At 37.6% G+C, this 16,473-nt stretch overlaps 1 protein-coding gene across 1 annotated transcript in view; it reads left to right on the top strand.

Annotated features, from left to right (window-relative positions):
- LOC113039734 (inactive tyrosine-protein kinase 7-like) overlaps nucleotides 1-16,473 on the top strand; it is a 38,736-nt gene that overhangs the window by 3,709 nt on the left and 18,554 nt on the right. The window contains exons 2-3 of the mRNA XM_026197784.1: nucleotides 13,627-13,923; nucleotides 16,239-16,341. Of these exons, the coding sequence (XP_026053569.1) occupies nucleotides 13,627-13,923; nucleotides 16,239-16,341 (400 nt within the window). The remainder of the gene's footprint in view (nucleotides 1-13,626; nucleotides 13,924-16,238; nucleotides 16,342-16,473) is intronic.

Here is a 16,473-nt window from a genome sequence, read left to right as displayed (position 1 = left end):
CCAAAACACTGTATAACGTATCCCAGGCCAGTAGTTGGTGCTTGAGCAGCAACAACAGTGCCATGTACTCCACCATTGCTGTGTATATTTGTTCGCACTTTCCTCTTAAATCAACATGCACTGCGCGTGTCTACATAACTAACACGTACTACGCATACGCATGACGTCACCGCTTTCAAAGAGTACTGTATTGAGTGTTTACATGGAAACAATAACGGTGGCGTTTTCAAAAAACTTGCTCTTTGAGGTTTTCAGTCCTCAGACTGAAAGGAGTTTCAATTTGTAACAACAAATGAAATAATCAGTATATAGTGAGAGCAAATACATTAAACCAAGAGTGTTGGAATATGTTTTACGACAAAGTACCAGTCTTTATACTTTAAATTGTCATGCTTAATTCAATGTGTTACTTGCCATTTCTATTGTTGCCACAATACATTTTTGTGGATTAAAATAGCAAATCTGGAGCTTTTGATTTGTTGAAGTTTTAAATGTTAATCATATTAGAGGTCATTTATAATTAGTAGTATTTTTTTTAGTCAGATAGGCTTGTAATTGCTATATTTGGATTTTTTCTTAGTGCAAATGTCCCTTTATTGTGGGGTTGCATATATTTTTGCAGATTTTACTGTTGTTAATGGTTTGACATGCCAAAAGTTGAAAATTGGAAAAACAAATGGAAAATAACAATTAAATACCCACTGTGATTGGGTTGAACCCAAAATCGTAGGATAGTTTTAACTAAAAATTAAAATTTTGTCCATCCATCCAACCGAAACCCAATCACGTCGCAGTAACAGCTGTCTCCTCTACTGTAAACCATTCGAGTCATGGGTTTTGCCAAGACTTAACCAGGATTCTCCAATGGTCTGCTAAAGGTTTTCACAAGCTGTTCTTCAAAACCGTATTTCCATCATCAGGGAAATTTGTTTGACCAAATGCAATTATCTGCTCATGATGCGTTTGGCATATGTGAAAGTTTCCGTAAACTATATACGTAATCCCCTTAAAGTTATGCAAATAAAACTGGTTTTCCTGATCTGCAACATAGCAGTGTTCTGTGAGTTTGAGTTGGTTTTTGGGTGAAAACAGTCATGTTTCATGGCAAAAAAGAAAAGAAAATAAACAGAAAAAAGAAATTCCTGCCTGTATTTGCACCCATTATGTTTTTTTGCATTATTACAATTTCTTGACAATTAATACAATTTCATACTTTTTTTTTTTTACATCATGACATTTTAATGACAATTAAACAGTGCAAAAACATGGTAACACATTAAAATTCTATATAAGTTAACGTTAATGTATTAACCAACATTAACTAACAATGAAAAATACATTTGTTACAGTATTAATTTCATTAGTTGAAATAAAAACACAACTGCTCATTAAATCACATAAACAGACACAACTTTTGATTTTAATAATGTATTAGTAAATCTTGAAAATAAATCTGATCACATGATTAACGTAACACTTTACAAGTAGCACGAGTTACTTAATCGGGTTACTTTTCAAGTAACAAAATATCGGAGTTACTTTTTCAAATAATGAACACAAAGTTCTTTGTTTTCCTTTTTTTTTTTCTTTGACACCTTTCCTGTCCCATGTTGAGGCTTTACAGTTGTCAAACAATGTAACTTTTGGTTTTTTGTTATTAAATATTATATTTATATTATATTGTTAAGTTACAAGTCCAGCCCTGGTGACAAATGCAACGCAAAAGTAACAATGCATTACTTTAATTTTTATGGATAGTAATGCATTACATTACTTTTGCATTTTTATATATAATACACAGAGTAAATTAAATTACATTAAATTTATGCATTTAGCAGACGCTTTTGTCCAAAGCGACTTACAGTGCATTCAGGCTATCCGTTTTTACCTATCATGTGTTCCTGGGGAAACGAACCCCCAACCTTACGCTTAACAACGCAATGCTCTACCACTTGAGCTACAGGAACACTTATATATATATATATATGCTCATGTTAAGTTTTTGAGTGTATGTGTGTGAAGTGGACTGGTGAGTTCTGGCGAGCTCTTGGGAGCGCGAGTGGTTCTTGTTAGCTTTGATAGGAGAATGAGAGTGATTACAAGAAGTGCATGTGCTTTACGTTACATTGGCTGGCCCTTCCCCCATTCTGTATTTAGCTGCATTCCCCTTCCTCACCACAATGCCGCCCAGATGATATTTAATGAGAAAAATGTGTGCGTATTCCTCAGATGGTACCGTGTGCTGCTTTCTCCCCTCGGATGCACAAGAGGAAATCTTCAAATCATTAATAAACGGGACTTCGGCCTCATTTAGTTCATGTTTAATCCAGAAGTTGGTGTTTAGTTTGACATTCTGCAGGGAAAGGGTTTTGTTTCATCCAAATAATAGCTCTGGAGCTGTGGTTTATTTCACTGTTTGGCTGTTTGTTGTATCGTGTCTAATGTGTTAAACAAGCTCTGTTAGTATTAGGGCTCCGCGGCGTCTCGTCAGACGCTCCTGTTGTTTAGAGTTTGAGGGCAACGCTGCTAGTGTGTGAAGCTCTCCTCATGTTCCTGTAATCTCAGAGAATTGCTGATCTCTTACTGTAAAGACGTGGAGGGTCACAGGAGGCTGTGGGACGTCCTGTAGAGACTGCATTGTGCTGTGACCCCCAGGACGGGACAGCATTCCCTAAGCAAGTGCTTAGTCATGAACTTGGACTCAAATTAAACACACATGCTTTTCGTTCTCATCATTGTGCAATTGATTTATTGATGCAGACAAGTTTATATGTTAAATGCTGGTCAAGGATTTAGTTTTTCACAAATATTTAAGCCTTTCTGACACAAATAAAATGTAAAAGGCTGTTTTTTTTTTGCAACTTCTACATATAAATTGCCTACATTATAAATGGTTAACCTCTTAACAGACTAAATGCATGCTTTTTGTAAGGCCTAAAAGACACCGCCTCATCATTTTATCTGTATCTATGAATGCATTCAAGGATACATTACAAATACAGTTCATATGCACAGTGGCTGTAATCCATCTCTTCTGTGATAGCTGTTTGTAATTTCTAAATTCAAATCCATTTTGATATTGTTTTGAGGGGAGTAAAGTCAAAAATGTAGAGTGCGATTTTTAACTATAAATGAAATTCCTAAAACGAAAGAAAACTTGGCATGAAATTAAACCTATATTAGTATTTGAGTCAAACATGTAAATAACTGTTTTATTGTTAATTCATATTTAAGAGTAAAAAAGAGATGTTCATCTGCTAAATCAAAGGTCTAACCTAACATGTAGAATAAGATAAAAACAAAACATGAAATATTATATCCTTCAGATTTTTATGATTGTGTGTCAAGGTCAATAAGTCTCTTAAAATATTAACATAATGAAGCTAGTTTGACTTTTTATATGACAAGGCAAGGTTCGTTCATCTATGGGAAATATTTCATGACATCTGTAAAACTGATTAATTAACTAAATATTTAAAATAACATTTTAATATTTTAAAATATATTTTAAAGGCAAATAATGGTGATCTGTGCACATTTAGGATATATATAAAAATGTTAATGTTTTATTGGTTACATCACACTTTTTTAGAGTCATTACACGTAAAACGTTCTTGAAAATGCCCCCCCATGATAAATATACAAATATTAAGTTTCTGTGAACGTGTGTGATTTACTTTAAACTCGATTTGATTTGGGGTTTATTTCCAGTACTCTGACCCCCCCCCCCCCCCCCCCCAGCCTCACCAACCATCATTGCTCATATAAACACAGAGGAGCCATGCTTTTCTTCTGCACGCGAAGCCATTGGCCCTGTTAATGATGTAAGGTGTTGGGTTTCCACAAATGTGGAGGCTCAGTTTGACCTTACAGACCTCCTGGTGAATAGCACTGAATAGAGCACAATACAAACTGTGTCACGGCTTTCACCCTCCAGACGCTGTCACTGACATCATAATGAAGAGAGTCTCGTTAAAACCCATTCTGGACCGTTCTTCACATCAATACATAGCATGGCACGCTCTTTTAATGATAAGTATTTTTACAGCAACAATGAATAGTTGAAAGCACCATTTTAAGTTAAGATTTGAAATCAAAAGATTGGAAAATTCAGAGGTGTAAATCAAGATTATGGTCATTGACCTGGGCTGTGTTTCCCAAAAGCATCGTAGAACCATTGAAACCAATGGAGCTACGATCAACTTAGTCTTACGATGAAACGCAACCCTATTATGAGAAAAGTTGCCTCTATCTAAACTTATTTGTTTGACTTGAAATTGTCTCTTAATATAGTTAGTCCAGCAATTACTGTAAATAATAGCACATAAACAAATTCCTGTAGCGACACTCCCTCAATACCAAATTGGTGCAATGGTCGATAATGCCCTGTAATATAATTCCTCTCTGGCGTCTGGCAGCTCCACCAGCTCAGATGGGTTTTTCTGTGGTCTCTTCTGGCTGATTCATTAACCCCACCCAATCCTTCAACTATCCGCCTCCATCGTGTTACACGTTGCGATCCTGCAGTGGCACCTGTTCAGCCGTGTCCGAGCACAATATGCCGCGAACAGCTGCAAAAACAGCTTCCTTCCTGCATGAAATGAGGCTCCCACCTCCTCAATAGATGATGGAGCACCTTGCAAATCTCTGTGTTTTGGAGTCAAAGGCCTGGAGGGGGCAGACGGGATGTTTTAGGCCTAACAGGCAATGATATCTAGTTTCCCTCAGGGAGAGAAACCACTAAACGCCAAATACCAGTTATGTCTAAAGCTAGATCTTTGTTAGATGTTTTTGATGACTACTAAAATGTGCCTTTTCACCAAGTAGAAATTGCTCAATTGATAGACCATTAATAGTAATATTTACATATAAACTTAATAAATTTTTTCCTGATTAATGATGGTACTGATAAGGCCCGTTCACACTAAGGACAATAACAATAAAGAGTCTCGCAGAACCATTGAAACCAATGGATCTGAGATCAACTTAGTCTTACGATGAAACGCAACCCTATTATGAGAAAAGTTGCCTCTATCTAAACTTATTTGTTTGACTTGAAATTGTCTCTTAATATAGTTTGTCCAGCAATTACTGTAAATAATTGCACATAAACAAATTCCTGTAGCGACACTCCCTCAATACCAAATTGGTGCGATGGGCGATAATGCCCTGTAATATAATTCCAATATTGACAATATTAGAGTCCATATCAGCGAACTATATCGTCTGTATTTTACATCTAAAGGTGTAGTGACATTTTATCAAATTTTCACCAAACTGGTTTTACATTGGAAGTAGTTTCCCCAGGCAGATTTCACAAATGGTTCAACTTGGTTATGCAAATGCTCTGCATAGTTTTTATAGTTGTGCCTACAATAAAAAACTTGTTGGTCCAATATCCTGCTTTGTATAACATGTAAAATATGCTTTAATTCACTGTACTGTGTCTCATAACATTTTTGGCTTAAGTGTCCGCAAATACAGTAATGGAAATCTCCAAAACATTATCTCATAAATCTTAAGTGTCCATTTCCTGCCCCTGTTATTTTCCGTGGGTCGATCTTCTGCGCTCACATTTCCACGTGGGCCGTTCTCATGGCTTCAGATCAGATTAACAACCCAATTAAACGGCTTGTGTTTTAGAGGACAGGTGGAGTTCATCAGCAGCAGTAGATGAAGGTATGTGGGTCTGTCCATGCGTCCCTGTTCCCCATCACTCCTCTGCTTTACTATCTTAACATCTGTGGGTGGCACAGTGTGTGGGGCAAGTCTAATATTACAGTAACGTCTGACTCCACTACCCCAGTGGGCTTTGTTTCATATGTAAAACTAATGAATCAACAGCTCTTTCAAACGTATCCTCCCTAGCATACCTCTTTTAACACAAGTACACATAGCTGGGTAGTGACTGATTACCAGTAATCTGGATTACGTAGTCAGATTCTCTCAAACCAACTTGAGTTCATACATTAATCTCAGTCTGGGAAACCCTGTTGCAATGTAATGTTTAATGCACTTTGATGTTGATATATAAAAAAAATGAATACAATGGTCTACAATATGTAAGTAATCTACCCAGTGTTGAAACACAGAATTGGGGCCAGATATACTAAAGTCTTGCTCTAGAGCAAATGTATTTTGGCGTTAAAATAATACTGTCGGGGGGGTTACTAAAGATGCACAAGTGGCGAATTAGTGCTGAAAAGGAGTAGACAGTTATTTTTTTGTACTAACACATTATTGAATATGCATTTTTAGGAGTTTCCCTTTAAGATGCTAAATTTATGGAGGAGAGTATTGCAATGAGTCACGTAACGTGATTTACTAACATTTGCGCTCGTCAAATTACTGGTATTTGCGCCATTATTTAGCGGCCCAAAAATCACGTCTTAAAGCAGGTGGTGATTTGCGCTGCTCTTAGTAGATTGCACTGGTGTGACTCTGTCACATACATCATTAAGGAAATTATCTGCTGCATCTGTGTTTAAGTGCGTGTTTTTCCGAATTTGTCCTCCCCATCTGCGCTTTTAATGGAATTGGGATCTAATGCTTATTTGCCCTGCTTTTTAAATCTGGCCCTTGGTGTCAGAATGCCTGATTGTAATGATGAATGACGGCATTCTGCTAAACTGTTTAATTGACCGGTTTATTTAGTGTTAATGACTGGCTGACTGTACATTATCCCTCACTTGTTTAATGGAAAAGCCGTCATGAGTCTGATTCTGGCTGATTAGTGGTTTCCAGATTTTCCAGCGGCGGATGAGTTCGACCGCAGACGCGCCTTATAAAGTTCTGCTCGGAGATGATCGCCTGCTATCAAAGGCCCATTGTGAAGGTGGTGAGCTTGGCCCTCACAAAAATTAACTGTGGTTTTAATTTAGTAAATGTGTAGTAATATTTTTCTAGTGGACTGCTTAACATTTAACCACAGTTTTACTACAAATGTTATGGTTAAACTATGGTTAATGTGGCAAAACCATGGTTTATTTGTGGCTGCCATGGTTTAACTATGATAACCATGGTTTTTTTTTTGGGGGGGGGGTTGGGGTATTTGTATTAGAGGAAGACTGACATTTGTTGAGATTTTGTTTCATTGGGAAGTGTGTGTTTTATATCTACAAAGCAATGTCAGAAACCGTCTTTTGAACTGTTGCAAGCAAATGTTTAGGTCCATCCAGTATCTTGAGGTTTGCGTGTTGAAGGAAGCCAGTTTGAACAGGGTTTGATAGTGTTTCGAGCACAACCCTTGCTCTTTGGAGAGGTGTTGTGAGCAAGTCTAGTATGTACATAAAGTTTATATGTGCTTCAGCCAATCAGGTTCCTCTCCTGGTTCTCTGCTGGTTTGTTAGTTGTAGAGAGGCCATGAATGGCATCTTTGTCCCTAAAAACTCAAATTCCTCCACAGGAATCCAGGAAGTGGAGAGCAGCTTCAGCCAGGTTAGCGCTCCTGCCCCAAAGCATCCTGCTCTCATCAGGGCCAATGAAAGTCATGTGGGTATTGGCTTTTTGGCTTTTGTGAACTTTAATAACTCTGCGAAACAAGCACAACATGGACAAATGGATTTATTTAAAACATTGAACACCCTAGTTAGTCTCATTTGAACATACATTGATGCCTATTACAGTACAAGGCATTTTGATTCTTATTCTGGCAAATCAAAAACCATGTTCTTCCATTTTCTTCAAAATGCTCTTCAATTTTTAGCATCTACATCTCTTCTCAAGGAACTTTTACCCATTTTTAGATTGGCTGATTTGATTATTTATACTTACCTGAGTAATGTTAGATGGAACTGTAAACAGTACATTTTTCAACTTTGGAAATTGCCATTGTGCATTTGGTGTAGTCAGGTGTTACTCTGCGACACCAAACTATGACCGGTTGCAAATCACTGTCTGCACTTCTGTTGGTGGTTTACACCTCATGTCACTGCTAATTTGCATAAACTTTAGCTAAATTTGTGCTTGAGTAACCGTAAAATGTATATATATTATGATTTATACTATAATTAATATATATTTGCTTAGATATTCAGGCTAAAATTCTTGGGGCCTAATAAACCTGGATGTAATAATATTAATAATAACAAATTATTTTTATTTATTTATTTTACAGTTAACTAGTCATCATAAACTAAATTTGATTAAATCTTCAGAAGTTATTTAAAGATAATGTATAAAAAATTATTTTTAGTTAAACCTTTAGAAATGTTATTTTTTCCCAATTATTAGCAGTTTATTTAGTTTATATACAGTTCATTTAGTTAACTTTATATATAGTTATTGTTTCAGTTTTCATTTTATTTCATTTTATTTTCATACATCTTAGACTAAAAGAAAATAAGAAATGGCACCCACAAAACATTTTTTTTTTAAATGACAGAGTTTTTCATGGCTTCCATTTTATTTAATTATAATAACCCTGGTGCAGTCAAAATGTGAGTCTATTGTGGTTTGAACCATAGATTTAAGTTTGTTTTTCCACTGTTTTAACCAAGTCCTTTTCTGTAATCTGCATTTGGGGTTTCTTTTCTTGCGTTATTTAAAGCTTGTGATTGTGGCCGGTCACGGTCAGTGGGATTGTGTAGTGATGGTCAGTGCAGCTGTGTGGTCGGTGTTGAGTGGTGAGTTAATTCTGCCTTATGGCCATATGGGAGCGAACAGACAAGGTCTTCTGGTCACACAGAGCTACAGAGAGATTGTTTCTCTGACCAGGCCTGAGATGGGAAAATGTGCATGAGGAGAGATATACATCTGTGTTTATTTGTGTAGTTGTGTTAGTGGTTTGTGCTTCTGTGTAATGGTTTGTGGCAAGAATGACCCGCTAAGGATGGTATCATTGCTTTGGCCTGCAGTTTGTAAAAGCAAATGACAATTGAGTTTATAAATGTATTTAAAATAGATGGGGTGAGAAGTTGCCTTGTTATGAATGTTAAAACTAGTGCTTTTAAACGATTAATCGTGATTAATCACATCCAAAATAAAAGTTTTTGTTATATGCGTGTATGTACTGTGTATTTATTATGTAAATATAAATAAACTTATGCATGTTTATATTTAAGAAAAAAAATGTTATGTACAGTACACACACACACACACATATATATATATATTAGGTAAACAATAACCTTTATTTTGGATGCGATTAATCGCGATTAATCGTTTGACAGCTCTAGTTAAAATGCAGTTCACTACAATAATAAGCATAGCCTTATACACAACGTGTGAACAAAAGAGAATAATAGGTTTTTTGAGGAAAAAAAGCCATGTTGCTTCTTCAATGAATGCTTTTAAATCCTCAGGTACACTTGCCCCATAGACTTGAGTTGTAACTGAGGGAAAAGATGAAATCATCAGTGTTAATGAATGTCATGAATACTGTCTATAAAGATTAACTTGGATTGAGTTCAGGATATCCCTTTATTGGTGTATAGCATGGTAGTTCTCCAAAATGCGAGCAAACTTGAGCCATTATGAATAAGGTGTGAAGAAGATGACAGACATTGCTATGTGAGGACAATGGAGATCTTACAGTGTCAGGTTCATGGATAAAGCTCTTGTATCCTGAAGACTTGCATGCACAGACACGATTCTGCTTTCCATAGACCTCTGAATACAGACGTAGTGACTGCTGTCTGCGTGAGGAAAAAACAAGGTTATGGGCAGGGCTGGTTTACCCATAACATTTGGTGATATTAGCTTTTGTCAAGATTTCTGTGGGAGCGCATTCTTTACAGATGTAATCCTAACCACATAAGAAAACACAAAAGTAGTCGGATTTCTGTCATGGGTAAAGACTACAAATAGCCTGCTTGTAATGTTGTTTTGCTGGGTAGATTACTTACAAATTATATGACACTGCTTCCAAATTACATGACAAAAATTGTAGTTGGTCATAGGACTGTGCAAAATAATCGAAGACTATTTTCATGTGCATCTAGTCAGTAAAGGCGCTCCTGTAATTAGCAGTATCTCTCCAGCACGTGCGTTCAGGTCAGGGTTGCCAGGTTTTCAAAACAAAACCTGCCCAATTGCTTGTCAAAGCTAGCCCATTCGCGTCTCTCTCCGGGCAATAAAATACACATTATTTTGGCAGGGTTTCCTTGGTAAAATTTGCATTTTAGGGGCTAATTAACACGTTATTGGGATTGGAGTCGCTTCAATCCGAGGACATGAAAAACAACTGCTGACTTGGCAACACTGGTTGGCATTTACTACACAGAGCTGTAGTTCACTGACAATCTACACAAAATCGATTTAAAAATTGCAGGCGACTGAATTAAATTGAAGTAAATGCCGCTCCACCTGAACCAGTGTTGCCAAGTCTGTAGTTTTTTTCCATGTCAAAGAAACCCCAATATAAATCCCAATAACGTGATATTTAGCCCCTAAATTGCGAATTTTACCAAGGCAACCCCGCCAAATAATGTATATTTTAACCCTGGGACAAAATTTTTATCTGGGAACCCTCTGGCAATGCGATTGGGCTAGTTTTGGACTAGTTTTGAGAAGCAACTGGGTAGGATTTGATGTGAAAACCTGGCAACCCTGATCTGTACAGGAGCCCCTTTACTGATGAGATGCGCATAAAAATTGCATTAGATTTTTTGCACAGCCCTAGTTGTTCATTAAATTACATATTAGAGGTCATATAATCAGACTATTTATGATGACTTTTTGACCTAACTTATTAATCACGTTGATTTAAATAGGATAATCCTGTACCATATTGATTAAAAATGCAAAGAAAAAGAAAATGTTACGTTCTTTGTTATAAACAGCATGAAGGAACTGCAGGGGGTTTATATGTTAACAGACAAAAACGTACTTATGAAAATACATTATTTTAAAACAACTCAACCAAAATGAAACAAAAGAAAATAAAATATGAACAATGTGTTTACCTGCATGTCATGAGCACCGTGAACATGCAAAAGTGTTTCTAAATAATAAACTTTTTACCTTAAAATCCCAAAACACTGACTGAGAAGAAAATGTTTGGGAATCTGTGAACTACATGTAAACAAGAAATAAGATGAATTTGTGAGTTCTTTGAAAGGCATAGTAATGAATGGTGAAATAACCCAGTGCTGACCTGAAAATCAAAATTAAAATCAATATGTTCATGAGTAGTTGATGCAATGTGGACATGTTAAGAAAACACGTCTCAAAACTGAAATTATTTCATATATCCAGTGGTCAAATGCTGTGTGGCCTCTCAGTTTTCTGTGTAATTATAGCCACATGACTTTTTGTGTGAACATCCACAAAACTGGAGGACTTTCTGAATAATAAGAATATAAACATGAATGACAGTCTGTTTTAGAAAGGACATTTTAAAAGAACAATTTAATATAATGTATTGCTATTGTGTGAATATGTAATTGTCTAAACAATACAAAAGTACCTGTAGTCTGATTACAAGTCATTTAAAATGAAATTTAATCTAATGACAAGTACTCTATTTTAGGAATCTGATTATGTAATCCAGATTATCAGTTACTACCCAGATCTGTTGATGGATGAGGAAGCTAAGGTGGTGGCAAGACATACGGTTTTGCAACATATTGTAATAATTAAATAAAGTATAATCTGCTTGGTCTCATGTGTAGCCTACTGACACAGGTGCAGGTGGAGATGACGGACATGTAGAAACCGGGTTCATAGGCTGATGTGATGTTGACATCGTGTCAGATTGAATTAAAGAGAGGTTATCTAGCTCCTGACAGGTGCAACCTCCTTCACCCCCTCAAACATCAGCTACACTCATGAAATATCTCTTTATGGTTCAAACTTCAGTCACTCATCACAGCTGTTTATTGAATATGTTTTACTCCGCTCCACAGGGCATCGGGGCTTCATTTCCCATTCCCAGTGCATGCTGGTCCTGTCCCAGCACGAGCTGTGCTCACTGGAGCGGGACTGACTTCTGTCTGTCTGTCTGAATGGGACGTCTTCAGAGCTTCGCTCGGTGGGGTAGAAAATAGGCAGAGGCGCCAGAGATTAGACCCTGGAGACGCCTGTCATTCACAGGACGGCCTCTTTTTGTCTGCAAGTAAAAGTTGGCACGTTGGAAGAATGCTGTTTTTAAAGTAGTGATATAAAACCATCCGTTGTGTTTAAAGATCATTACTGGTTTATCAGCTTTTGTCAGCCAGCGAGAGTGAACTTTACTATTGCTCATAGTCAGATTAGGGATTTAAACTAGGGAAGGGACCATATAGTGAATTTCAAAATATTGCAAGCCATACAAATTAAGAGAATGATTACGAAAGTTGAGGAATCAATATATCCTCAGTCAATTTGATAATCGATAAAATGACCTTTTGATTGTCAATATCTCCCTTGTGCTTCCTTCTGTTTCGAGTATAAAATATAGAGAGCGTAATCCACGCCTCGTGTGCAACAGTTGCCTTCAAACACATTTCCATTAAATAAAAAAGGCTGTAGAGCCTGATTGATAATGGTCCTCCTGGGCTGATATTGCTACATTGACACATTGGCTTTCATGTGAAGTCCAAACACAAGATATCGGTAGCTGACAAGATTCAATTGATTCATGCAATATAATTTTTTCCAGTAACACATTGTTTTAAGTTGTCTTTTTGCACGTTACATTTACTTACTATTGTTATAAAAATGAATTATGCAAAAAGTATGCATAAATAACCCTAACTAAATGTAGTTAATGTTACTCGCCACCTAAATTTATAATTACATTGCAACCTTAAAATAACATTTTTTTTTCTTTTTTAAAGGGGTCAGTCTCTTACGAATTACCAGTTTTGTTCAGACTCTGAATCATTCAGTGAATCATCGGTTCACTACTGACTCCCAGTCAATTTTCATCGGTGTCTGATTTCGAAATAACTCAGGAACTGAGTATCTTTCAGGTAATATTAGTCATGCACCCAATGTACTTGTGCTTTTGAACTGCCATTTCTGTTAAGTGATTCTGTAGTAAGTTGTTTGGCGACAAAATGTTTCATACAGTCATAGACCTCTGTACCCTAGCATGTTTCCTTCGCGTGGTAAAAATTGAATAATTGCATGTATTTTCAAGTGAAATAATGCCATCCAAATGAGTTAAGGTAATGATAAATGTGAAAGCCCACACTTTGGGCTTCAAGGTGCATGTTCAAACAGGTATTCAAACACTTGGCTCACATGCATTCCTTCAGTAAACTCTGCATTTCAGTAGTTGTATATAATTTAGGTGCTTATTACACACTCTAGCCACACTTCGATCTGAAATGAGGCCAGGGCCAATGATTTGACTCAAATACATAATGCTTAAGGTTATCGTTTGGGTCAGAGAGACCGGTCAGTATTTAAAGGTCTTGTCTCGTCTAGTCCAGCTAGGCCTGTCTGTCTAAAGCACACCTGGCCGTCTGGCCTTGAAGTTCCAGCTGGATGAAAACAAAGACCGAACTGAGAGTCTGAGGGAGGCTTGAGGGGGTGTTCTGCTTTTTCTCAAAGCTACATTCCTTCACTTGCGTTTCAGCATCTTGCTAATCAACATCATAAGTTGTCCGTCTGGACCTGTAAGCGCTGGCACCGATCTGCTAGATTTGTTCTTTAGGTTATCTTTCCTCATGCCTGTGCTCTGTTTTCTTCTCCTAACAGTGATCCTGGTGCAAGCCGCCTCGTTCTCTTTCACCAAGGAGCCAAAATCCCAAGATGCCCTGCATGGGCGCAGTGCCATGCTGCGGTGCGAAGTAAACGACCCCCAAGGTGTCGTCTACTCCTGGAAACACAACGGAGAGACGGTCACCAATTCTGAGAGACGATTCCTGGAAGGGGGCAACCTGAAATTCACTGCCATTGACAGAAGGATTGACTCGGGAAACTTCCAGTGCTTCGCCTCAAAGAACAGCACTGGTGAAGAATCCCACACCGGCGAGGCCTCCTTCAATATCAAATGTGAGTGTAACACTCAATATATCCCTTTCCTAAAGGGGTTCTTCACCCAAAAATTAAAGTTGGCCTGTGTTTTACTCACCCTCGAGGCATCCTAGGTGCATATGACGTACTTCTTTCAGACGAATCCAGTCGGAGTTATCTTAAAAATCCTGCCTCTCCAAGCGTTATCATTGCGGTACTTGTTTCTGTTCAACAGTCCAAAAGATGTCAAATAAAGCACGCACATCCATAATAAAACATATCTTATATGGCTCCAGGGGTAGCAAATCCATGCATTTTTTTAAAGAAAAATATCTTAATGTTGTTAAAATACCTTTAAATATCATAGGACATATGTGCAGCTAGCCTCGTTTGTTTACAGGAGCAAAGGAAGTTTCTTTACATTGCTAACCAGTCTCTTCTTGATCAAATTTCTTTTGTTCTCGCTCCACATTCGTTACTATGTTTCAAATATGCATATTTATTAGAATAAAATGCATGGATTTGCTACAGGAGGCCTTTGTTCACCCCCCGGAGCCATGTTTTATGGATAGGCGTGCTTTATTTGACATCTTTTGGACTGTTGTAAAAAAACAACCACAGCAATGATAATGCTTGAAGGGGCCAGGAAATTTTTAATATAACTCCGACTGGATTCATCTGAAAGAATGCATCTTGTAAATAGAGATGTTCCGATACCCTTTTTCTCTTCCCGATACCGATTCCGATACCTGGGCTCAGGGTATCGGCCGATACCGAGTACTGATCCGATACCTGGGTGTATATCTGTATATACAGCTGTATATACTACTAGCCCTGTGTAAATTGCTAGAATTTTTTTATGGTGTGCTTCAGACAGATCCCTCAATAAAACATGAACAAATACATGGTGAACTACTGTATTTATTACAGTATTTTTATTATCTAACATGAATTTGACAGTATTATTTATTTTCTTATGCAAAAAAGAACTTCAAATGCAGCCAAAAATCTAACACCGCAAACTAAAAAAGGTATTTAAGTTTTACAATATAACTGTATAAAAAAACTGCAACAAATAAGTCTAGGAATATAAAAAAAGATCTATTAATCAGATAATCTCTTTACAACAAAACAAGTAAAAAACAAGCAACCATCTAGGCATAATTATTATTATTATAGAGACGTATTATTATTACTGTAGGCTACAACAGTAGCTTTATATATTGTCAATTTACTCATGTAAACCAAACATTTATTTTAATGGGCTGCCATGAAGATCTTTGAGTGTCTGTGTTTATGATATGACAGTATTCTCAAATGAAACGGTAAATTCTCATGAAGTGACGGTTTATGCGTTCGTGTCCTCATGACACACAGCAGAGACTACAAAACAGCGAGCTCTCGCGCATCTGTGCCAGTCACCCACAGAGATGTAGATTTTGCGGGAGTAATATTTAAATAGTATTTTGCAGTTTAATATTCACAGACACTAGTATATATTCGGCTACTGTCTGGAGCCCTGCGTTTTGACTTACACGGAAGCGACTGAACGCAGCTGCCGGTACTGAATATACTCGAGAGTCTGTAACTACCGGTACTACAGAGACATACTGCTAACCACTGATCTATAATATAGTAGCGGCTTCACTGTGTTTTGGCAGTTTAGAATGTGATGAGTGATCCAGTCATATATAGATCAGGGCTGCTAACGCGTTTTCATTTCTTCTTCGCTGCTCTAAACAGGGGTTGCTTGTGGCAACACAGCACAACTTCCTGTGTTTTCAATGCATTTTGAGCAGCGAAGAAGAACCGTGCAGCGGTTAGGCAAAGCTTGCGGTCATAACTAGGTCTTTTTTTAAGAAAATGGTATCGGATCGGTATATGGGTTCATGTACTCGCCGATGCCGATGCCAGAATTTGTTGTGGTATCGGAGATATTTCCGATACTAGTATCGGAATCGGAACAACTCTACTTGTAAATGTGTGTAGAAACAGATGTGAACCACTGGCCCGTCCTAGCCATCCCACTTCACTCCCTTTGCGACTGCAGCAAGCTAAACAACGGCCGCGTGAGAGAAGGTTATTTTGAGCCAGCAGTGCAAGCCAAACAAAGCGCCCCTTTATGCCCAATGCCAAGATTAATTGGTTGAAATGCAGCGTCCGGCTGCTTGTGTCAGATAACAAATAAGGTCAACTGAATGGAGAGGCCTGTTTTGGCGGCGGGTGCAAAGCATGACCAGATGGTGTGAATGGGGCAGTTTGTTTTTGATAATGAGTGCCGAGAGTTTCGACAAGGGTTTTTAGCCGTCCCCTGATCGTCAAACTGTTAGTCTTTAACGTGTCTTGTCTTACAGGGTTGGAAAGTGGTCCGGTGAGTCTGAAGAGTCCAGAATCAGAGGCAGAGATTCAGAGCTCCTCACAAGTAGTGCTACGATGCAACATAGACGGACACCCACGGTGAGCAACTACATGTCTGATTCCTAGATGCGAGCACATTTAACTACATCAACTCAATTTCACGTGCATTTCATAATGCAGAGCAAGTACACTTCGCGTTCTTGTAATGGTTTAGTTATTCTTAATTATCAG

This window comes from Carassius auratus, chromosome 22 (assembly GCF_003368295.1).
Source record: "Carassius auratus strain Wakin chromosome 22, ASM336829v1, whole genome shotgun sequence".
NCBI classification, from domain to species: domain Eukaryota; kingdom Metazoa; phylum Chordata; class Actinopteri; order Cypriniformes; family Cyprinidae; genus Carassius; species Carassius auratus.
Note: the sequence above shows the minus strand (reverse complement) of the source record. Positions and strands in the feature narration are given on the sequence as shown.